Here is a 25,482-nt window from a genome sequence, read left to right as displayed (position 1 = left end):
CAGCTTGATATGACATAATTAAAAAATAACTTTCACAATGCCATAGCCTAAAGAAAACCCCAAAAGGTGTTGACTTCAAAAATAGCCAGGCCTATTCTAACTGAAAGGTCTTACCGCTATTAGAAGTCTTCTGTAGCCATAAGTGCATCTTCATGGTGTCTGTAGGCCTATATAAGGAGCCGTTGTTTCTCTCTTTGCATCTGCCGGGAGCGGATTCGGAACACAAATTCGATATTGTTGGCCGTAAGAGGGAGGGAAGCGACTTGAAACTACATTTCCCACGAATGGGGAATGACGCTGTCATTGTTGTGATGACGCAGTCACGCACCGCCGTGCACTTGTGCGTTACCTCAGAGACGGCCAGTCAATGGAGTCAAGCGGTCACGCCAATGCTATAACATTAGTGACAAACGAGGCCGTGGCCGATATAAAGAATATATTTAGCTGAAATAGTGCGTCGGTCGAAGGTGGATGCTATTAGGACTGCCAGGAGCACGTAGGAAAAGTTGTATGCTAAATAGTTGGCTCTTTTGCAGCTGTCGCGCGGTATCAACACAAAGGCCTGTGTAGCTAGTTGGCGTTAGTTCCCCAGCTAGCTAGCAAGCGAATCAACGTCAACCTCAGCTGCAGCAAAGTAACACGCGTGCCATTTTAATGTTTTATTCGTAACATCAGTTAAACCCGCTCCACAAACAACACCGTTTAAGTGTTCTTTCCTATCTCCAAGACAATGGCGGAAGAGAGTGCAGTGGCCATGCAGAATTTGGACAGGTGAGTCTAAGCTAACATGCTAAAGGAAGCTACGTAGCTTATCGTAAAATCAGTCTGAGAGATATGGGGGAAGTTGTCAATTTTGATGTGAAGTTATATATATTTTTTTTTACCGACTACTGACTTAAAACTCTGAGCATCAGTAACGTTAGCTGGATTATTTGCAGTGTTGACACAGGACACACGCCCCACGCCACACTTCACTACTGTCATAACATTATTACTTTGAACTTATTCACCTTTATTTACATTTACCCTGCATTTTAAGTTAACTTAAGGTCATAGTCTCAACTGTCACTCTCCATAAACACGTTGCCTGAACACTTTTGGCCCTTGGCTCGGACGAGGAGCAGGCTGTATCCAGTGAGATTTCTGTTATTGTCACGTTCACGGCATTGGATAGCAATCATTATTGGTCTGAATGGGTAAACCTTTTGTGTATCTCCTGTTGCATAAGACACTGCATATTATTTCCGTGGGAAGAATTGTTTGGTTTGGATATGCACTATTTTAACACACACACACACACACACACACACACACACACACACACACACACACACACACACACACACACACACACACACACACACTCCCACACTGGCATCTACAGGATACGTTCTATGAAGTAGTGTGGAGTGGACAGGTGTTGTAACATTCACTGGCTTGAAATGTGGAGATATTTTTGACTAAACAAGGAAAAAGCAGACCAAAACAAATGCAATCTTTTTGATGTGTGTGTTTGGAGGAGCACAATGTTGGAAAGAAGAAAACAAATACAACTTGGCAGCATGATGGGAATATATTTTGTGAACTTGGACCCAGTGAGGAAGAGAAACTCTATTCAGACACTACAAAGTAAAGGTGCCATTGTGGGAGGAAATATGTAGTGGTAGTATATGGTCTAGTTTCTGACACCCAAAGACACATGACTAGCTTTGAGTCCCTACGCCAAACTGTCCCGGCTGTCCAATGCCTGTACACACAAGTTAGTGAATTCCTTTTTGAAGCCCCAGGAAAGTGTTGCGGTGGCAAGTTTTACCGCTGACACAAGAAGTTCAAACATGTGTTCTGACATTGAAATGTCCGACAGTTTTACTCAGCAGATTTTGGGCACGCCAGGTTCAACAGTTTCATTGTCACATGAAGGGGAGATCAATCGTGACAGGTGGGAAATTATTTTAAGCTATTAACGCATCCAATCAAACGCGCAGTACATTAGCGATGTCAAGGCAGTGGTACACAGTCAGCGGCTGTGTAGGTCCTTAGGAGCAGTTTGAAGCCCTGTACCTTGCTCAAAGCAGTAGCTTCTCATTTTGACCATCAAACACTAGAAATGAAATCCAGACACTGCAGCCGCAAATTCATGTCTGAAAGGCTGCCCCTATTTTTACTGATAGCCAGCAGCTAACCTCTCTCGGCAATAGGTTAAAACACATGATTCAGCACATTATTATTCTGCCTGCACACAGGTAGCGTGAGGAGAAACTGAATAATTTTGACAAAGTGATTTTGACTGCACCTTTTAACAATTGTTCTGTTTCATGAGAAATGAGGGCTATCTTCTGACCACATCAGGAAAGACATAGTAAACAACAACTTTTTACCTGACCTGCTATTTGGATATGTTAGTGATACAGTGTTGACAGAAAGTTCTTACCTGCCAAGGTCGAGCAGAAGATCAATTGCACATGTTTGTGGAAACATTCCTATGAGTGATGTGAGAGTTTTTGAACATATTTAAAACCCCAGGCTGTGATCAAATGTAAACAAAAGGGTTACCGCACCACCAAAATTCAAAACAAATTGGAACCTGTTGTACGTTTAGGTTGATTTAATGTTTATGTGCACAAATTGTTTTGGATTGCTTTGTAAGGTTTCAATAATGTTTAAAGAGGGCTCTTAAATTACAATTATTTTAATCCAACAAAATGCTGATTTTGAAATATTTTGTTAAAATATCAATTCTTATCTATATTGTTTAAAATATTCCATTTGGATTTTTTTTCCTGCAGCTTTTATAACTTTTAGTGAAACTGTTTGTTGGGCTGAATCTATTGCTTACCCATAATAGGCAGTTCTGATTGGTTATAATGAACTTTCCTTTTAATGTACGAATCTCACTGCTTTCACATGCAATACAGTACGCTTGCATTGCCACAACGCACTGCAAAAGATGATTAGATGACAAATCTGAGTGTCTTCCAAGTGGACATAGAGTCCTAATTAGAATCTGGACAATTCTCAAACTTAACATTTGGACTAATGTCTGCCAATTATTATACTGCATGTTATAATAAAGGTGAATCAATATGTTTTGGTTCACTTTTTAAATTCTGACAAACAGCCTTCTCTCCTATTGTTTTCATGTTCCATGAGTGACCAGATGGTGGTGAGCACTGAGCAGATAGTACATTAGGTGCACATTAGTTCCATGGGTGTACCATTTTCCTCAAAATAGTCAGTGGCATGTGATAGCTTGTGCAGTGCATATAAAAGGCATTTGACGCAGCACTTTCTGTCAATATTGTAATTTGAACTTTGAAATAATTTCCCAGTAGCAGGAAGAAAGGAAGGGTATGTGAGCTTTGTGAAAGTTGCTTTTGCTGAGTGCTGCGGGTGTGTGCGTGGCAGAGGCAATAACCCTGATAGTGTTTGAGGAGCCGATAGCAGGAAGATGTATGTCATGTCCCCGTGCTTCTAGACGGTTGTGTACCCAGCCTCTATCAATGGCAAACATGAGGCTCCACAGGCTCTTATCTGGGCCTGCCACAAGCAGCCAGCTGCACCTGCAATGCAGTACTTCACAAACAGATGTAGGGGACACATTTCAATCCAACCTGACCCTTTTTATTGGCTTCCACACAACCTCCTTGTTTTACTTTTTTCTCGTCTGCTTTTGTAGTCCAGATTGCTGGCCTGGTTGATCTCTGAATAAACCAGTATAGTGCTCTATTGCATAAGAGCTAATTTGTCAATTTTGGGATGGGTTTGGGTCAGTGTGTCCACAGGCTGTCTTCAAGTAGGACAAGTTCACCAGTCCTCAGTCTGTAATCTATGTCTGTATTTAATTACATTTTAATGTGTTTCATTCTTGTGCATTTTACAAATGCAGTACTTTTCACATGACGTTTCTTTTTTTCCTGATCTTCAAACTTCCATTAATGAATTTAATGTTTATGAAACAGTCTCATTTTTCCTCTGATTATCATACATGACCTGTAACAGCAAATGAAACCATCAGCGAAAACGCTATTTTTAGAGGGATGTTATTATTGCCTTTGCACATGTCCAATTTTTCCTAGGAACTGAAATGCTAAAATGCTTTGGTGAGACTGCTGATTCAAATCTTGTATTTTTAGAAGCTGGAGATTATTTAGCGATTATTTTCAATATTGAAACTAATGACACCATGATATTTTGTCTACCTGGAAAATACCCAGAACTATTTAACCGTCTTTTCAGAGTCAGTTAGCAGCTGATGCTAACTGATTTATCTGCCAAAGACTCATGTAACCAGATGCTGACACTTGAAAGGTACTCAGAGGCGGCTTTCACACCTAAAAGTCCTCACCAAGGTCCAAACTAAGGACTATTTTTGTTGGTCCACTGTATGGATTTGATCCGCTTATGTTTGGTTTCACATTGCGGTTTTGCCAGCTGTGTTTATTGCCTATGTGACCTATTTCCTGTTAAGTGATTATATCATGACGGGCCAGAACGGAAGTGTCAGCCGTGTGAATGTGTCTGACTTATTTCAATATTGTGAGCGCTGATTTATTTCAATATTGTGAGCGCTGAAATGAAGTACATCCGTTTTCCGTATCTTTAGTTACACAGTATCCAAGTATAGGCGACATTATAAACCGTCGGGTAGCCTACACCTACATGGGCTGCTTCTCCCTTCTGGACCGATTGGTTTGTAGATGGGCGTGTGACACATGGTCTGACGTCTGCGTTTCTATTCGGTGTATAGCCTTCAACAGTTTGAATGAATGAATGAAGAAAAATCTGTATTCAGATTAATTTCCCACAGTGTTGTATAGTTAAGGCAGCCGCCCAGACAACGCACACCTTCCGCTTTGACTACAGTTAGATAAAAAATCCCGTCAGCAACCCCCAGCTTCTACAGTTCCCCCGTCAGCGGCTCAATTCTCCTCTTTGTGACTGGCTATAGCCGGCCAGGACTTCCTGTAATTGATCTGAATGTCTGAACCATCCAAAAAACGGCCCTCACACTGGAGACTGACCGAACCATGGTTCAGTATAATCCAGATGGAGACCACCTCTTTAGGTCGGACCAAGGTCCGCCTGTTTAGTCCGGAACGTAGTCCACGGAAGGTGTTTCACCTGTGATTTAAAGTTCAGATCGGACGGGAAAGTCCGGACCAAACAAGGTAGGTGTGAAAGCCCCTGAGACTCAAGATATTATCCTTTTCTAGGGTACCAATCAGCCTGGGTTGTTGTTTAACTGACAAGGAAAATAAATATTTTATGTTCATACTCCGACGTTAACCATCCTTAAAGATCTTTTTGGGCCTGAATCTGGTGCCCCTGTGCCCTGCCTTTGTGTTGAGGAAGCTCCAGCTTTCCCACCGTCACATGACTGCTGCTGAGTGAAAGAGGCCTTTGTACGGCGGCTAATGTGCTTCTTTAAGAACGGAGCCTGACTTGTGAGATGAGGAGAAAGTAGCTGTGTAGTAACAATCAACTTTGTACACGGTGTCAATCACACGTCATGTCAATAACCCCCCCGCCCCCCTCCGTATGTGACTTTACCATACAGTTCTGTGCTTTTGTTGGATTGCTGAAATCTTCATCCCCAGCAGAATTGGATCACAGTGTTGGCCTAGTTTGACTGGAAGGATCTCAAGTTCCTCATTGCTCCATGTTCTTTTGATCCTGGCAGCTTGAAGGTTTTTCAAAACAACTGGGGAACTAAAAAGGATAATACACACTGCCGTTTGCCTGCCCTTGAAGTTTCAAAGCAGTGGCTTAGCATTAGGTGGATTAAAGCCTCATTGTGAAAACTGTAAAGCCCCACTTGAGTATGCCTGTTTAACATGTACGTGCTTGAGATGGCAGGTCACCTTGCGTCAGCGTAGTTCAGGCAAGGCGCCATCATCTGATTTGATGTCTTAGGACATTTCTCATGAGAACCTTCCGGACCTTTTTAAATAATGGCACGACATTTTTTCTTTTCCAACTTTTCTTTTTATAATAGATATTTCTTTTTACAACTATTTTATTATTTTACAACAATCTGTCATAGGTTTTATTTTATAATTGATTTATTTTTTTGAACGGACATCAAATTTTCACCTATTTGGCTTAGAACAGGCTATTTTGAGCACTTTTCCAGTAGATTCTTTCAAGCAGTTTCACATCTGTCACACAATTTATTGAAATCCACATGCAGGCTGTAATATGACTGAGTAAGCAGAGTTAAGCATCATTGTCACTGGTGCTAGATTAAGGTTGGGTGCTTTTAAAAAAAACTTGAATATTTTCGCTGCTTTTCAGACGGTTGCCGTTGACATCCCTTAATTTATTATTTACTCGTTTGCTTTTGGACTTTTTTGGACACTGTAGTTATCGTGTGTGTGTGTGTGTTTGTGTGTGTATGTGTGCCCCCCCTCAAGACAATGATAGGGGAAACACACGGCTTGTTATCAACTAAAATTATTTTTGATAGGTTTCCAAGACAGTTTCCATGTGGTATTATTGCATAGGAATTGCTTTGCATGCAGGAGACCATTTGGTACATGCATTGCAGGCTTATATCTACCCAGTGTTATGTTGAACTGGGTTGAGGCTACAGCAAACTAGAGATTAAGGTTTCGCACAGAGGATAGCATTTCGATGCTGTTATATTAGGTCTTGTCATGCTGCGGGGCCAGGTTACAGCAATAAGAGCCAGTGAATCTAAGGGAGCTTGGGTTTTGTTATCCAGTACCGTTGTCTTGTGGAGACATCTGTCCACTGTTCTGCTTCAATTCTCATCTATATATTTTATAGCTGCCTCAGTTCCATTCTCTTATTCCCCCCGGTGAAGAAACATTAGAAATGGCCATACGATGCATATTTGTTCTTATTATATTCTTATCGGGCTTGTTCCAGCTTTATAGTGAAGAACAATTTGGCATTATGAAAATGGCATTTAGATGTAGTGTCAAACATCTGTGAGTGGTGCAGGCTCACATACCTGCAAAGAGGAGATGGGCAGTTGCCTGTTGAGGCATTTAAGAACAGGGGACAGAAGTGTGCATGGAGGGGTGATGTTTCCGTCACTCACATTGACTTAACCCGGGCCATGTCACCTGAGCCCCTCGACCCTAAACCTCCTCTCCTGCATGGCCATCTTTTATTCAACACCAGGGGAGGATTGGAACAACGGTCCATTGGATGCCAACAGCAACCCCAGCAAATAATCCAAGTTGGCCATGGAGCCTTTCACAGACGAGCCCCCCCCCCCCCCCTCTACGTCCCAGTAAACCAGCACACCTACACCTCTGTATGACGATGACAGAAGGCCACAGATTTGACATCCATTATTCAACTGTGGGAGCAGGGAGGGATGGTTGAAATATACATGGTGTATGATGGGGATTGGCTGAGTCAACTACTGAATACTTGATGGAGCCAATGAAGGATGTGCTACTAGACAAACCTTATGAAAAGAAGTAGGCAACTACTCGCGACCTCTTTTCATAACAGGTTTTTGGACGTGTTTAACGTTTCTATCACAGAACAGTAGTACCACGACTCACAAATACAGTATTTATTGTCCTCCACAGGGGATGATATTGGAAACGGATATAATGGAATTTATTCTTGCATGATGACCATTTTCATATTTAGAAATGCACTAACTGCGCTCTAATTCCTAAACCTGTTCACAGAAAAAAAGGCCCGTAACCCTTGAAGGCCTTTTTTTTCCTAATGTATAATTAAAAAAAAAAATTTAAAGGCATGGTACATACATGGCATCCAATTTCAGGATGCTTTGTACCCTGCCTGTGAAAAACAAAAAATCAATAATACAATTTGTGCAGAGTTCATATCATGTGTGGGTGTTTTTATTATTCCTGATGTGGTAAAAAAACAAAACATTTCCTAATTCCTAGTGAGTAAAAAGTTTCCTCCATTCCTGGCACAATCTACAGTTTACTCTTCCAATTTCCTGTCTTCAACAGCAGGTGTTGAAGACAGGAAATTGAAAGAGTAAACTGTAGATTGGTCTTATCAGGTCAGACACATGCAGCTAGTTATCTCAACCCTGTCAGAGAAGAGAAACTGCCCTGTCTGCTTTTAAAGCCACGTGACGCGTGTCTGTCACAGAATGGATCAACCTGGACGTTCGTGAGTGAAGTAGAATCTGTGGCTGAATGAAACCTCATCCGCATTATGTATTGGTGGAGGTGGGAGTGTGGAAGAGTAACACAAAGATAATAAGCAGATAAGGCTTGAACAAGCAAGGAAGAGGGACGGTAAACAGCAGCTGCTATCCATCTCATGTCAAACAGGTAGTATAGTGCCTGGAGGTGCATGCCGTTCCCTAGATTTTGTGAATACTAGCGCAGCGCCCCTTAGGCCGCTCCAAGTACTGGATTGATGCATGCCATAGTCCGGCTTGTCCTCTACCCCCTTAGGTCAGTGTTTCTCAATTATTTTCTGTCATGCCCCCCCTAGGGGACAGAAATGTTTTTGCGTCCCCCCTAAATTGTAATACTGTTCAGAAGCTGCTAATATTTATTTATTTATCTGTACAAAACCACTGTATGAGTTTCTGGCATGAGCATTCTGCATACAATCACCTTATTATCAAATTAGATGTTAGATTATAAAATAAGATGAGATAACTTCTGCAGCAACTTAAAAAAAAAATTGAAGTTCAGTTTATTAGCTCAATTTGTAACATTTAAACAAGACTGCTCAGTCTGTGTGAATCTCAGGACAGAGAAACAAGAGCAAATGATTAACTGAGGTTTGCATTTCATTCAAAACATTTTTAAACTGTAAACATAGTTAAGGTGGTGTTTTTGTATTATTATAGGCCAATATGCCTTCTGTGATGCGATAACCTATAATTCATTAATGTTATTATTAGTCTACTTGCTTGATTTCTTTTTAAATATTATACAGAGACACGTGGACATTTATTTACTGCAAATCGCGGCCTTTCGCACGGTTATGACCATACACAAGCACACATCGCGCTCACTAGCAAAAAATGCGCGCCCCACCATTTGAGAAGCACTGCCTTAGGTCATCAGCATCACACCAGCTAAGTGTGAAGTAGACCGGATGAACTACACACATACCTCTACCAAAAATCTCTATTACAGGCTTACCTCATTGCATTTATGCTAGGGGTATGGGAGGAGGTGTGTGTGCAGACTAATAATTGTTCAATTCAGTCAGTGAAATGCCAACTGCTCAAGGTTCAGTGTAACAATTATTAAAATTGATATCGTAAATGTCACAAATGGACAGTCAGGCTGTCAATGGGTTGGATGCAGCAGTCAGCCCCTGAACCACTGGATCTCCCAGTAACAAGCTAGTCCCATGCCATTTGACTGTGACCTCAAGAAAAATTATTACATTTTGCATTCTATATTATTATTTTCTATATTTCAACAATTATCACACTGGTGTCTGGTAGTTAGGGCCTGGTGTTGCTCTTTTACATTTGAAAGAAAAAAAAATTAATCAGGCCCAACTTGTGACTATTTTCATTGGAACATAGCAGCTAAAATAAGAATGTCACTGGTCTAGATTGTTGAACCTAGCCGCATGCAGTGAGACAGCCCAGCCAGAGTCGCACACTGCTGATTAATTATGAAAAAGCAATATAATCTCACAGTCGGGAGATACCCTGTGATAAGGTCAGGGCACTTGGATATCAAATTTCATCCCAGTTGGACAGACATGGCGTGGGGTTGTTTTATTGTTGACAAAATGAATGAAATAAATTGGAAGATGGTAGAGCAGATTGGCCAAACGTAAGAATGGGGTCCTTTTGATGTAAGTGAGGAGACATATGTTTGAGGATGTGGACTCTTTCTGCCTCATCCCCCTCTTTAAATGGAGGAAGAGTTTCCTCAGAAGGACTTTCTCTGTGTGTGGGAGGAGAGGACGGATGTGTTGGGATACTTGTGGGTAGGAGGAGGGGGGGGGGGGAGTGGATGTTAAAATATGGTTTGGCTAGAGGCCAGAACAAGACATTTGTCTGGATGTCACACACAGGGGAGACTGTCTCCTTAGATTGTCTGTAACCAAGCCACTGGATATCATAGCTGCGGTTCATCAGACTATTGTGTTCACTCGCACAGGGACGAATTGAGGTTTGAGTAGGCATTTGATTTAATTGCATAGGCAATGTCAGAAGAATGTAGCTCAAACTAGAGTGGCCATATTTAGTGAAAGGCCAAAGAAACTGTGTGTGTGTGTGTGTGTGTGTGTGTGTGTGTGTGTGTGTGTGTGTGTGTGTGTGTGTGTGTGTGTGTGTGTGTGTGTGTGTGTGTGTGTGTGTGTGTGTGTGTGTGTGTGTGTGTGTGTGTGTGTGTGTGTGTGTGTGTGTGTGTGTGTGTGTGTGTGTGTGTGTGTGTGTGTGTGTGTAACAGTTTCTGCCATGCTGTCAGATATGCAGGACAAGCAGTCAGCATAACAGCTTGTTTGCCTATAGGGGTTATGTATTGATCCTGGCTGTATTGATTTCATGCAGTCACTGGCCCAGAATGATCCTGTGTCTATGTGTTCCACTGAGGCCATTTAGTGTGGAGGTATGCGAGAGACTTTGATCACTGCCTCAATCATCGTCCCCTAAATACTAAAAAATGGCCTCACACAAACACTTAATATGGGTCACACATTAGTCTTGCTTGCTCTCGTTCATGGTGTTCTCCAGTTCACCTCAAACTAACAAATGTTAGCAGTGGCAGTAGCTCTTTCAAATACAGTTGTGTTTCTCTTTTGAAATCACATTAATTACATATAACACAAACAATCTTTAGTTAATTGTTGGCAGGGAAATGTTAAAACGTGGTTGTAATGCAACTACCAAAACTATCTGATTTTAATTTAGAACTCTCCAACCATTTGTCTGGTTACCCGGGTTGTGTATGTGTTTGATTGTCTTCATCCCCCTCCTGTGTCTCTGTGTGTGTGTGTGTAGGAGCTGCTGGGTGTGCTTCGCCACAGACGAGGACGACCGCATGGCAGAGTGGGTGCGGCCGTGTCGCTGCCGCGGCTCCACCAAGTGGGTGCATCAGTCCTGTCTGCAGCGCTGGGTGGACGAGAAGCAGCGTGGCAACAGCACGGCTCGAGTGGCCTGCCCACAATGCAACGCAGAATACCTCATCGTCTTCCCCAAACTGGGTGGGTTTCATCTCAGACAGGATACATCTAAGGCTGGGGAGATATGCTGGGGGCTAAACATGAGGAACTAGCTTAGCTTTGTTTTGGTTTAGGGTGAAGATGCTTCATCAGCTGATCTTTAAGGGACTCAAGTTTCAGAGCACGGTTTCTGTGCTTGCAGACAATTTAATGTCAGGAAATGGTATGGGAACAAATATTCCTGCTGTTATATTAGCAAAGGTCAAGCATAGAAAGCTCCGTGACTAAGATTGAATTGTTAATTTAAGAGGCCATTAGATCAGCTACATCTGAACATCTGAAAAAGACTACTACCTAAAGGTAAACTCCACTGATTTTACACATTAGGGCAGGAGTACTTCTGCATATAAAATTCTTTAAAGCCTTTTATGGCTTGACTTCAGAGGGATTGTGGGTAATGTAAGTGCCAGGACAAAGGAAAAACATTTATGGAATAAATAAGGCAATAACTCTGGTTCTGTTACCTCAATTTGGATCTTTTTCTCTTATATAAGTGCATTGTGACTCTAACAAGGGTTATAGGAGTGCGATACTAAATAGCTTGGGTACTCCTAAGTGTGTGATGCATGTTTGAACTATGAATGAAGTGAAAAGGATTGCCTGGCTGCTGGTTTCATCCTATAGGTTTTCAACTTGTATATCTGAATTTGATTAGTTGTCCTGTCAAAATGTCATGTTAACTCAAATGTTCCAACACTTGTCAACGTTGAGGCATCATTATGGCGCAAATGTAAATAGACGACTGAAGCTCCTCCTTTGAGGGTGCTCTTAATGGCTGCTGCCTGTAACTGTACCCAAAGCTCTGAGAGCTACTCGGGTTGTCTTGCCTGAGTGAATGTTTATTGACTGCGGAGCCAGCATAGGTTCTGTGGTGATCTGGGTAAATATTTCTTTTCTGAATGACGGGGAACAGAAGGGTGTTCACGTGTTCTATGGCCCGGCTCCTGGTTGATTGACCAGCCGCTGTTTAGAGAAGCCGCGGCCTCAATTACCCTGATACGTCAGAGTGACGAGGGCTTCCATTGTTCACAAACACTACCAGCTATGACTCATCTTGTCAGCATACACCGTACACTGCCATTTTATTTAGCCAGAACCTCCCCACTTTTTAATTTCTTTATAAAGGGTGACTGACTTTTTCCACAAGCTGTTTGTAACGGTAATTTACAGGCACACGGAAGATTTTAGCAAATAAAACCTGAACACATTAATGGTGCACAGTTGTCACTGGGTTTCCCTATCAGCCGCTGGGCCAATGCTACTTCTACCTCATAGAGAAAGAAGTTGCCATTTGAGACAGTTGCTGGCTTTAAGACAATGTTACTCTGCAGCAGGCCATGTCCAGCTGGTAAACAGGTTCTGGTTTATTTATAGTGACCAAGGCTGTGCTGTCAGTCACTTTGGTGCTAAAACAGAAGGTTGAGCTCCACTTCATTAAACACTGCCTCCTCTACAGTGATTAACCATGTATGTGTGTATCTCCCTCTGAGGGTTGCCACTGGGTTGACCTGTTGCTGAGTATTTGTCTATACAGTACGTCAGGTATGTGGTGTTAATTGGCTCACAGGTCCCACCAGCTCTGTTAATTAGTTCTGTATCAGCTATTACATGCAGAAAGAAGAGTAGAATCTAGTAGAGCAGCTCCCAAACAGGCCCTGAGAACACATTCAATTGTTTAAATTAGTTAAGTGATAAATGAATAAGTCACTTACTACTTTTATTGGCTGACAAATAACAAAAGCTATCCGACATTTCTTATATGGAGTTGTGAATACGGTTCCAGACAGCAAGGCCAGGTTACTTGAAGAATCATTAAGAATCATGCCAAATCAATCTAGGTCTGAAAGAGACGTTCCAATACTTAGAACATGGGGTTTGACTGTAGATTTCAATTTCTTTAGTTTTTATGACATATCTGATCCAACAGAAATTTCAGTTGTAGCCTAGCAGGAAAGAGGATTTGATATTGGGCTTTAGTGAATAAATGTTGCATAAGAGCAAGGCTGTGGTGTCTGTCTGAGCCCCCCCCCCCCCCCCCACACACACACAGGTTGACTGAATGCAGTGATCCTGTTATGCTGTATGTGATGGTATAACAGATTCTGTCATCTTCCACTTGAAGAGGTGTAACATTTGGCCAATTTCTAGGTCACTTAAATACAATGAGAATTAAATTCACAGTTGATTCATTCATCCTCCTTATTTTAATGTTTGTTTTGGGGTATTTATGCTAAATTATATAAAAGCTGTTCAGTAGAGGTCTTTTTGATTTGTCACAGAAAATCAGAGGTGTACATAATAATATGAAGGAAGGAAGGCTGAATTCCATTTAGCTGCTTCAGTTTCAGGGTGGGTTCTTGTATTATGCATGACATCTCATCAGTCATTTCAGTTAACAGTCATTCATGGAATGGGTTAGGGTTATGTACCCTTTCCTCCAACTCTGTGCTTTTATTAATCCTTACAGATTACAGCGCTGAAATCAATGCTAGCTGAGTGGAGGGCTGAACAAATGTATCTGGTATTTTTGTTTTGGAATTTCAGAAATGTCTCTCCCAAAAGTACTTTCTAGGTTAATTACCAAACACCAGCTTAATTGAATGCAAATCTATTCTGGTCCAGCCTGAGGGAGCTCATCTGACCAGAATCTTTCACACCGACATGTTTGTGTTATCTAATGTAAGTCTCACTCACATGCTCTGGCTTTGAGACACATTATCACAGTAGCTTTTAAAGGCACGACACAGTGTCTTCTGGGTGTGCCACATCATTAGGTCTTTGTGGTTAGTTATTCTTGGCCAGCTCTTTTTTTTACTGTATAACAGCCGAGGGGAGTTGTGGCCCTTAAGGTACACATGTTCCCTTCAAGCTCATGTGCTCCTGACGCCCACTCCAAACGTTGTTCCTTTGTAATGTGTTCAAAATGCTCAAGTGGTTTGGCCCACAGCCAGTGGTGCGATGGATGGGACAGTGGTTTATTTTGAAAGGCAACTTCCTCTTACTGAGTGAGAGAATGGTACAGCAGGCTCCTTCCACCATCACTGTCCATTTAGTGAGGACTTTAAATAAGCAACAAGAGGCTAGTGTTACCTTTTGATTTAGTGACTGGCTTTGGTTTCCCTTCAGCTTAGATGATGGACTGCAAAGGTTTTGTTTAGTTGGGTTTGAAGTGGGGATAGTAGAGCTGTGGGGGTTGGATGTATTCACAAAGTATCTTACTGCTAGGAGCTGTCATAAATCATGAGAGAAGTAACTCCTGAGCTAAGAGAAGGGCCAGAGATGACTCTGTGGCTATGGCTGGCATGTTTCAACTGCAAACCTAGTAACATTGGCTTCCATGATTTGTTGACAGGTATCCTGATCTAAAGTTATTCAATGTGATTAAGGAGAATTTAGGACTGATCCGCCATTATTTTACGGACCCCCACCCATTGAGAATGTTTTATTAATCTAGCCTTTTTGGCCAGCCATTCCCACTATTGGTTAATGGATAAGAGAGGATGCTGATTGACTTTTGACTCGATAAGCTTCAGTTTGTGTATAACCCTGCACCACCAAGCCTGTTTGAAAACTAGAGTAAGTCTAAGCAATTATTTGCAGCATTTTCCGTGCCTCTTCAAAAGTGGAGTCAGTAATTCTGGGAAATTCTTGTTCTTAAAATCACCTTTTTGTCAAAATAAGTCAATATGTTCTCACAATCTGCTACCTGTCTGTACTGTGTCTGCGCACATATGGTTCTGGTGTTAATAAACAGTCTAGGCTCTGTATGCAGAGCCTTGGCTTTGTATTAACACCACATTGGTTTTGTGCACTGAGACAGATAGCAGATCGTGAGGAGATATTCACTGGTTTTGACAAACTGATTTTGACAATAAGCATTCTCCACAATTGCTGACTCCACCATTAATCAATCTACCCTAGAGTTCTCTACAGCAGGTAACCAACAATGACTCTAAGATGTGTCCAATATTTATTTTAAAACCAGAGCAACTGAAATCATGTGATTTCCAAACACTATGTTCTGAACACAAAAAAAGGTCGCTCCTTTCTCCCGGCAGCTGGATGTACGCAGACATGACGGCGGGCAATTGTTGGTTACATGCACAAAGGTTTTTTCTTCTTCATCTAACTCCATTAGCTAGTGTCAGACAGAGGTGGTGGAGAGTGGGTCAGAGAGGCTGGATGTGTCTGGGAGAGAGAGAGGGGACAGTGGAAGTGGGTCAGGGGAGGAGCTGGTGGCTCTGCTGATGACTCCATGAAATCCCAGCTGTCTCCCAGTGCTTCCCTGTCGTCTGAAAGCCCTCATTCACACATCCCTATAACTCAGGGGTGTGACGGTGACATTTCTACATGGCAAAGAACAGGATGTGTCAGACCGGATTCTTTTCTAGCAGAGCACCACATGCAAAAGCTGCATGCTGATTTGCCAAGTGTTTGCATCTCTAGCTCTGCAAATGTAGTTTGACCAAGCCTCTGACATGCAAAGTGTTTAGGCTTGGTGCTTGTACTACAGGTCAGGATAGGGAGCTTTTACCACATTGTGGCTGTTTTTATCAGGGTCGGATCGACATTTGACATTACTTTGCTGTAGTTATTTACATGAGATTATTTACTACGTTGCTTCATAACATATATATTTCCAGCGCAAACTATGTTCTGAAACCTAAACCAGGGACAAACTAAACATCACTCATGTTTTCAGCAGATGGGCTTTTTCAGGGCATTTTTTCTACATGTTGTTTTATGACTATTGCTAACAATTACAGAGGAGTATTACAGAATCCCCACCTCTTTGCTGACACTGTATAAGCACTGTGAGGCTCTCTAGCTGCAGGATCGCTGGGCATTAGCGCACCTCAAAGTGAGCAGAGGGAGTACAGCGTTGTCTGTTTTGCTGCATCATTGCCGCAGTCTTCCTTTCCCTGCCTTAGTTATAATCTTTTGTATTATGGTTGTTTGCGTGTAGTCACTGTGCATGAGGGCAACGTCAGTGTCTCACAAATTGAATACAAGGTCATTGAATTGAATTGAATTGATTATAGACACAATTCTACCTTGGTCTTATGATTTGCTTGTTCAAAAGCCAATTTGCTCCACCATGTAAAGCTAAAAACCTTAAAGCTCAGATATATATTCTTCCTTTTTATGATTATATATTTTCCGTGGCTTGGCTTGACAGACTGTGGTATATGCAGGAACTTTAGTTAGCCCCTCAGAATAAACAGCAATTTCACAGCTTGGTGAGAACACGGGGATAACGGCTTTACATTTGGGTGATGGAGACGAAGCTGTGGACAGGTAGGAGCACTGTTTGGAGGTTGCCACAACGGTTATTTCCTCAGGGTTGCTGCAAAAGGCCGGCTCATTGCTAGAGCTTTGACAATCATTACTCATGTTTGGTTGCTTGGGTATGGGACCCCTACCTGCCAACCGGATCAGATGTGTGAGGGTGGGGTTTGGTTTGGAGCCACAGATCAGCCTTTCTATTAACCCTGGGCTTTGATTTGTTTCCGCTGACTCACGGCGCAGGAGATGGGGAAAGTGAGCGACGCTGCAGCAGTAGGGTCGTGCTCCTGGCCCTATTCCCACCAGCACCTGCTACTGAGCCAAGCCAACCCTGTCATGCTAATGTGTCTGGCAATATAACGCAGGAGGACGGAGTGTCCTTACTGCGCCGTCCCTCACTGACATTCTGTGTAGGAAAAGGGTAAACAAACCAGCTGGAACAGTGGGCCAGCTATTGAAGAATTGCTCTTTTTTTTAATTATCTTAATTATGGAATCTGCTGCCAGAGGCTCTCCATCCTTGCCAGTGGCCATTAAGGGTCGACCCAGTTCCCTCAGGCCCTCCGCGATGGCGTAACGCTTAGGCAGGGAGAGAGCGGAAGAGATTCCAACCCCGTCATCAAAATATGCCATTTTAACGCACTCGAGCGTTGTGAGATCAATGCGGTTGGCAAACAGGTGCAGTAAAAAAAACATTTGTTTTTAAAGGAGCTCTGGAAGGCACCAGAAGGGCTGGCAGCAGAAAAGAGAGAGCTACTGTGTTTGTCACTACTTCAGAAAATACAAGCGTGATATTTCCGTTGTGTTATAAGTAGCTTTAAATGTGCCAAAGGCTTTTGCTTGCTTTGGGTCCCTTCCTCAACAAGTGGCCAATAGCTTTGGAGTGTGTCCGAAGAGGGAGGCCTCTAGCACGGGGCTGCTCAAAAGCATTTATAGACTGAATGTACTCAGCTGCAGAAATAGGTGGGCTGCTAACAGTGGCCGAATTGTACCCAACTTGTGGCAAGTGCTCATGGGTAACAGCCTCACGGTGGCCTGGCTGTACAAACAGCTTAAATAAAGTCTGTCTGTCTTATGTCCCCACTGTAAAAAGAAAACCCATAACCCCAAAATAACCACCGAGCTCCAGAATCATTTTAGAAAGTTGTTGCTCTTTTTTTAGACAAGATGTGTTGGCTGATGGAAATATTTTAGTTGGAGATGTTAACAGTTTGGTCTCGCCGCTTGGACTTCCTCTGCAGACTCAGGAAAATGTATCTGCTCTCAGGTGTCTGAATTAAGTCGGTCCACATCCTGAGTGATGACTGGGAGATAGCTCTGCAGCTCTGCCAGTAAGTCCCCTTTGCCGGCAGCCTGTAACCAACGGCAGCACAGTCGTCCTTAACCTCAACTTGATTGACGCTTGCTTTGCCACAAGGTCGATCTGTTCTGAACCGGTCGCACAGCAGCGTTGTCACGGAAATGAATGAATATATTTATCAATCAGCTGCCGACATGGCCACAGGAGGAGACTGCTCTTGAACCACGACCTGCTTTCACAATGACCGATGACTCAGCACTCTTTTAATATCACGTCACTGCTTGGTTTTTCAACTAGATGAAAAGTGTCGGAAAAAATTAGGTTTAAGAGAGACAAGCATGTTTCAAATCTTGTTCAAATGACCTTCAACCCACTTCAGTAGATATGTGAGATTGTGTCACTCGCACAGTAATCCATCGAATTAAGGGAAAAGGTCAGAAAATAACCCAAATAAATTAATGTGTTAATAATGTGTTCACCAACACTTGAGTGAGAACATTTACAATGCATGTATCTACTATGACGCTATGTGATGAAAAAACCCTGTTCACTGTACGTCCACTGTATCATGGTGTATTACCGGTACACTTAGTGAGCGCTCAATATGGAAAATTCCCCCAAACTACTTTGGCCGAAATAGTTTTGTATATGTAGGACACTTATTATAGTAAGAAGATTTTCTCAGGGCATTTTAATTCAAGTTCTTAATAGTCATGTTCACAAAGATGAATGGAACAGTCGTCGGCAATCATTTACTTCTTGAATCTCTGGCTCCCTCCACCAATGCAACACAACAACTAAACGTCTATTGAAGAAGAGTTGCACTGTAACACATAAAGGCCCAGTGCTGTGTGCTTGTCTCCTCCCACTGACTCCCGGGCTAGTTATTAATAGGACGTGGATGAGACTGTGTTAGTGAGGAAATCAGGTTGCCTTCCTGTAAATATTGCATGATTTCCCTGGAGTGGAGCTGGAATGCCAGAGAGGAAGATGAAGTAGAGAAAGCCTTTCTAGATTGTGCTCCTGTCCTAGCTGCTCTGAAGGAGGGTCCAGACTTTACATTGAACCGTATCACATTGCTAATCTAGAACCAGCCTGCTTTCTGTTTATTCTAGGTGGAACCTGACCGTGGAAGCGTCTCCCTGTCTGTCAATAACTCTGCAATGCAGGGTGTGCACCACACCTGGCCTTTTCTTTAACTTTCACACGACTGCATTGTTGACATTTTTCTTATTGACATTTTTTTTTCCTGGCCACTCAATGTTTATCTAGGCTGAGCTTCCTTGTGTCTTCAGTTCTCCTACTGTAATACAGGTTAGTCTGCAGAAAGGGAAAGTCACAGAGTTGGTTCAATTCTTTGCGTGTCAGCTTGACTTGACAGAAGAGCAACACATACAGTGCAATGATGGCTGGTGCCTGTCTTTTTGTACCTGAGTGATAGATATGTGTTGAGTTTGATTGTTTTACCAGCTCTAGTCTCATGACCCCTGCTGTACTGCAATAGCTTCACTCTACTTCAGTGTCTCGTAAGCGGGGTCCACAGACTTCTAGAGGATTTTTAAAAGCCCCGTAACACAAATGTGTTTAAAGGCTTGCCTGTAAGGATTTACATAACGTTTTTTAGCTGATTTTCTCTGAGTAAATGAAATAAATAAAAGGAATAGTAAAAAGGCAAACTAGGACATCAACTGATGTTAATTGAAGAATACCTATTAGCTGGGTATTGGCAAGGACTTCACGATACACATCACGACACATGGCGTTATACACTGCATATGGCAATATTACACATAAGGGGTGAGAAACGTTTACAGAAATGTCTAAACGGTTATCGTCAATTTTTTTTTCTTCGTGTACACGGTTAAACTTGACGTCATTTTCGTATCGCCAGCAGCCACCTGCCCGTTGGAAGCACCCGTTTTTTAGGGTACACACACACACACACACACACACACGTTAATTCGCCTGTCATTTGCTTGCCGTCATTATCACCTTCATTCATTCCTGATGATGGCTTTCTACATGTCCACGTTTATGCAGGTTGGACAGCTGTTATAAAGTTCGGGCTTTATAACAGGACACACACTGAGAGGGACAGACATATTCTGCAGACTAGCCTTTATCATCCCCAAATAATTTGTGTTATTTGTGATGTGAAATGAATGAATGAATGAATGAATGAATGCCTGTCTCCAGAACATATTGAAATCATTTTGAAACCTTTAATAATTATTAAAAAATAAAAGGTTTTTGTTTATTATTTTTCCTAAATGGTAATGATTTACTCACACTTGTACACCCCTAGTAGATTATGTACAAGTATAAGAAACACTGCAGGGGATCAGTATCAAATGGTTTGTTAATATTATGCGTCTTTTCTTTAAAACGTTACTTTAGACCAATGTGCTATCACATTCACCAAACAGTGGTAAGAAGAGTTGCATGTTGGTCTTACCCTCAACTGTTTTTCTTCCATCAGGTCCTGTGGTGTACGTTCTGGACCTGGCTGACCGGCTCATCTCTAAGGCCGGCCCCTTTGCTGCTGCCGGCATCATGGTGGGCTCCATCTACTGGACCGCGGTCACGTACGGAGCAGTCACTGTCATGCAGGTACTTTGGCTTTGATTGTGAATGAAATCATGCCGTATAGGGGCTGCGCAAAATCAGGAAAAAACATGGAATTATGGGATAACATTGTTGAATAATGTGACAGCCATATCACTTGAGATAATTAAACAAAGACTTCAATAAACAGATAATGTCTGTATGTCTATAGAGCTATTGTGTCACATCCATGTTAACCACCTCAGTCACTAGCGTCTACATGGCATTAGAGAAGTAGGCCTTCATCTGATTGGCCAAATATATTGACATGAAGAGCGTGAATGGCACAGCACATGGAATAGGCTATCATTTATTGCAGGTCAAGCAGTCTTTGTGATATACTTTGGTATCAACATTACATGTGCGATTACAATATATGTTGGATATATTGTACAGCCCTAATACTGTACTCTTTGGCAATTCACGCATGTAAAATAGAGAGCCTGTGATGAGACATAGTACCGCTCCAATCCCGGCAGCCTGTTTGTGCTCCTCCCATCGCTCTTTTTCCCGGTTCTTTCTTCCTCAATTGTAAGTGAGTTTTGCTGCTGTAGTTTTCCATTGTGTTGGTGTGCGTCTGCTCTCCAGGTGGTGGGCCATAAGGAAGGCCTGGACGTGATGGAGCGGGCTGACCCTCTGTTCCTGCTCATCGGCCTGCCCACCATCCCCGTCATGCTGATCCTGGGCAAGATGATCCGCTGGGAGGACTACGTGCTGCGTCTGTGGAGGAAGTACTCCAACAAGCTGCAGATCCTCAACAGCATCTTCCCAGGTCAGGACACACACTCTTCACTCTGCTACTACCGTGGGGCAAACTGGAACCTGTTCAAACACTGTTCTGATTGGAAGACAGTGTGGATAATAGTGTTACCGCGGCTGGTGCGCGGCCTCCTCTCTGCTAAATCATGCTAAATGAATAAGACTGTGAGCTTTATTAGATCAGCTGTACTCGCGGGTACAGACATAACTGTATGTTTTACACGGCTCCCTGCCTGTCTGTCTGTCTGTGTGTCTCTTTAGGCCTGGGCTGCCCTGTTCCTCGGATCCCGGCCGAGGCCAGCCCGCTGGCGGACCACGTGTCAGCCACGAGGATCCTGTGTGGAGCTCTGGTCTTCCCCACCATCGCCACCATCGTGGGCAAACTCATGTTCAGCAGCGTCAACTCCAACCTGCAGAGGACCATCCTGGTGGGTACAACACACACTCCTCCTATGTCCAATAAGGACAATACACTGCAGTCAGTTTGTAGGCTTGGGTGGGTCATATGTTTCTAGTCTGCCAATGAAGGGCGGATTCACACATGATAGTTTTCTTCCTTGGTTTGCACCAGATTAGAGAATGATACATTGTTTAGTTTTTCAAAAGGTTCGGTTCTCTTTCACACCTATTGTTTCCTTTAGGCAGAATTAGTGTGATGGAATGAATACGATTGCAGTTCAGCTGGTGTTAACTGTGCAATAGTATGAGCGAGAGAGAAGAGAAACCCCGCCTCCTCTCTTACAGAGCTAACCAGAGAGTGAACACTCTGTCCTCGTGACACACTGCTTCACAGCTTCACCTCTGCAGGAAGCAGATAGAAAAGGCTGAAGTCAATGGCCCAAAGACTTCATAGTCACATTGTTGTACTTCAATGTTCTTTCTGTTATTTTCTTCCCCTCCTTCATATTTTCATCTTTTTATTTAAATTGAGGAGTATTCTTTCGATCAGTATTACCACACATGACCAACAAATAGTTTGCCAAAAACAAAAATACATTTCATCAATGTAGAAAAACCGCAGTGTAAAAACATCATACAAGTAGATGCCTTTTATTCTGCAGAGATGAAACAACAGAGCTATGTAACCAAATGAAAAGGTGCTGCTGGGTCACTACAGTACGTGGATAGCACACCCAAAGCTATGCTAAGCTATCCAGCTGCTAGCTGTAGCTTATTATATAAATGATCTGCATTGACATGAGTCGAATCAATATTTAGCATCAAGCTAACTAAAATGTGGGAACTTGTATCCCGATTGGAACAGTTGGTAAAGAATACAGAGACCACACTCTTGTGTGCCTGCTTCTTTATACAAATAGTTTGCTATAGGAGAGCAACGTTCCTGTGTGGCTTCAATCACACCTACTGTTCTTTAATGTACATTTGAACCCCACATAGCCAGCCGGTAGAATGACGTATAGATTATCACTCGCATGCAGCATTCTGTGTGTGTGTTTATGGGATGTTAGGTGCTGCATATCTTTCTTAAGCTTTGATATGTTGTGTGTCTTCAAGCTCTCTCTCTCTCAACACTTTGTGTTTGTTTCCTACAGGGAGGCATCGCCTTTGTGGCCATCAAAGGGGCGTTTAAGGTCTACTTCAAACAGCAGCAGTACATGAGGCAAGCCCACCGCAAGATCCTGGACTTCCCCGAGCAGGAGGAGGCCTGAAGGGGCTGTGTGGAAGGAGAGGAGGGGGTTATGAACAGTCAGACTCTGAGTATGAACCCCCCTTTACTACAACTCATACCCATCGACCTTTATATGGCACCTTCACTGACATTAAAGCAAGGATCCCCACACCGCCGCCGCCACTTACACTTTGTTTTTAAACTTTGTTGCTTTGGTTAAGTGAGGATGGAAAAGACGCCGATTGGATTATGTTTGCCGTCAAACTCACATCTCTTTCCCAAGAACTCTGCGCTGTGTGCCTGTCAGGTGGAGGCGCTGCTACCATCAAATAATCCTTATTGTAAACTTACTGTATTTTAAAGAAAAAAGAGATGCGGGGCATGTGTAATTAGAAAGTTTTATAATAATAATAATAATAAATCATTGTTTTATAATGTTTATTTTGCAGGTTATAAAAGCCCATCCCCCTTCTTGCCAAAGTTTGGGGTTTATATTGAATGAAGTATAATAAGTTTGTGGAATGTATTAATGATAATGATAAATCAATAAAAATGTGTCTAACAATTGTGAATCCTGATGCGATATTACCCACAATAAGGGGGAATGAAGAGACAAGCTAACACACATCCACAGCACAGATAGCGATGTGTTGTAGACTCTGCATTAACGGGGCTCTCTAATCTTTCACATGCCTTGGCAGTGTTCACCTTGATTGTTTGAAGCTCCTGATGTGTTTTCGGCTGTGCCCCTCCAAAGCTTTGGGTGACGTTTGTGTGCAGCATTCTTTACTGGGAGATGTGAAAATATTTCTGTCTGTACTTTTACTTTTAGGATTTTATTTCCCGTACAATTCCCACTCCCACTCCCCCAACTCCAACATGTGATCATCTGATGGGACAGTTGTGCCTGAGGTCAGACTGTCTTTTCCCCTGAAGTTATTACCATGCAGACAGAAGTGAAACTTTGTCATTGAAAATGAGTCACAGGAGCAGTTGACATTCTGGCAGGACTCTTGTGGAAAATTTAAAGGGTCAGTTCAACAACAAACAAAAAAAAAAGCAATCTTTCCTGCACTCACTGCAGATGGGTTTGGCTTTTATTCAGCCAGGTCTGATTTCTACCTAGAAAAAAGCTGACACATGCCATCCTTTAGTAAGTAAACTTTTCACACCATTTATGGATATACACATTGCCATTATGATTTCAGATTTTTTTTTTTTAAAGCAACAAGTGTATTTGGGTAGAAATGGAAATCTCAGAACGTAAACAAGACATATGCATGAACATGGGGGTTTTGCATTACATGATAGTCAATAGGTTTGTTTTAAATGATGTGATCAATTTCACTTTTTATGTGGCAGTTATCGAACTGCCTGACTAATCCCGAGTTGCTGTTTTCTGCCTCTGAAGCAGCAAGGAAACAGCCTGTGACTTCTTGTGACAGGGCATGACATACAGTCGGCCACTTGGACTATTTACCCTGCAAACAGAAACTGTGCCTGCTTGACAGACGACCTCCTACAACCTGCCACCCCTCCCAGTGCATTCACTGTCAAGTCTCCACTCTGCCAAAAGACATGTTCAAGTCTATGGTATCAGTTCTGTGAATAAATGTATTTTTCCAAATGTTGATTTGTGTGTATTGAGATTGTGGGGAGGGAAAGGTGAAAAAAAATGAATAAAACAGTTCCATTCAGTAGTTTATTAATTAGAAACACAATAGAGACAATAAAAAGAACAAACTGAAAATGTCAACACTCTTTCCGGATCACCGGCCCATGAACCCAACCAGCCAATCAGTATCTTTTTATTTGATTTGCCAAAGACATCTAGAAATTATAATAACACTTCTGACTTTCTGAAAGGTAAACAAATCACTAGGTACTTCACAAGGTAAACAGTGCATGGCCCGCCCAAGCCTGATATGTTGCTATGTATGGAGCTACTGACTGTGGGAGTGAAGGTCATCCTGCCTGCTGCTGCTGCTGCTGCTGCTGGTTGTCTTTGGGTTTTGACCACTAAAGTGAATAGTATCTTTTTACAAAGTAGCAGTCAATTATGAAGCGGCTTTCAAAAAACTCTAAAGTTCTGATCTGGTTGAGACGTAATAAAATGCTGGAAAACATTCAAGAAGCTTTTGATGCAGCATAATCATACAGGTAAAATCGCCTCACTCCACAATTCAGTCTTGAAAACTACGCAACATCAAATGAGTGAGCAGGGAACTGACCTGAGAGCAGGTAGGTATATATATATATGTTAAGAAAGGAGAGACGAGTGGGAGGGTAAATTATAAATCTGATTTTTTTTCTGTTTGACCAGGGTGGTTGGCAGCTTCACCAGCAGTGGTATCAAAGCTGGTTAGCACCTGAGATGGCAGGTCATGCATGACATCACTGTCCACGCACCAGTGAGCGCTCAGAGTGGACACGCTCCTAACCCGCAGGACTGGGATCAGTGTTTGGAGCCAGCTGCTGGAGCGCCATCTGTCCACATCATTAGCTTTATTGCTTAGTGAGAGAAGTGCATATATTCAGAACCACAATTGTTTCTCTTTATAGGAAAAGGGGCTAGCTGCTTATTTATTTTGACATCTATATGCTGTGCATGCACAGTCCAGCTATTTAGGGGGCCGGGGGTGGGATTAAATCTTCCAGGATTCTGCCCAGGAGTATGCTCAGTGCTGCCAGATACAAACTAACCGATGCCCCCCCCCCTGGAAAGGCACAAGCTG

General features: G+C 42.5%; 2 protein-coding genes across 2 annotated transcripts in view; one reads left to right on the top strand and one right to left on the bottom strand.

The window, feature by feature from the left end:
* Nucleotides 1–154, bottom strand: part of cpeb3 (cytoplasmic polyadenylation element binding protein 3) — a gene marked incomplete at its 5' end in the record, with an annotated part of 42,515 nt that extends 42,361 nt beyond the window's left edge. The window contains one exon of the mRNA XM_080036369.1: nt 115–154. Coding sequence (XP_079892495.1) covers nt 115–154 — 40 coding nt within the window. The remainder of the gene's footprint in view (nt 1–114) is intronic.
* Nucleotides 155–346: 192 nt separating this feature from the next.
* marchf5 (membrane-associated ring finger (C3HC4) 5) lies at nt 347–24,313 on the top strand. Its single transcript, XM_080036602.1, has 6 exons — nt 347–771; nt 10,949–11,151; nt 20,234–20,364; nt 20,947–21,130; nt 21,379–21,545; nt 22,671–24,313. Exons 1-6 carry the CDS (start codon nt 731–733, stop codon nt 22,785–22,787), a joined length of 843 nt encoding a protein of 280 aa, XP_079892728.1. The 5' UTR covers nt 347–730; the 3' UTR covers nt 22,788–24,313.
* Nucleotides 24,314–25,482: the final 1,169 nt, after the last annotated feature.

Source organism: Ammodytes marinus (assembly GCF_949987685.1).
Source record: "Ammodytes marinus genome assembly, chromosome: 11".
Classification (NCBI taxonomy): domain Eukaryota; kingdom Metazoa; phylum Chordata; class Actinopteri; order Uranoscopiformes; family Ammodytidae; genus Ammodytes; species Ammodytes marinus.
This window is presented reverse-complemented; position numbering and strand designations above follow the sequence as displayed.

Excerpts from the sequence above, each read along its gene's own strand:
- marchf5 (XM_080036602.1), top strand. The coding sequence starts at position 731 with ATGGCGGAAGAGAGTGCAGTGGCCATGCAGAATTTGGACAG. Across the intron at positions 11,152-20,233 it reads CATCGTCTTCCCCAAACTGG|GTCCTGTGGTGTACGTTCTG; the intron begins GTGGGTTTCATC and ends TTCTTCCATCAG. Across the intron at positions 21,131-21,378 it reads CCTCAACAGCATCTTCCCAG|GCCTGGGCTGCCCTGTTCCT; the intron begins GTCAGGACACAC and ends GTGTCTCTTTAG.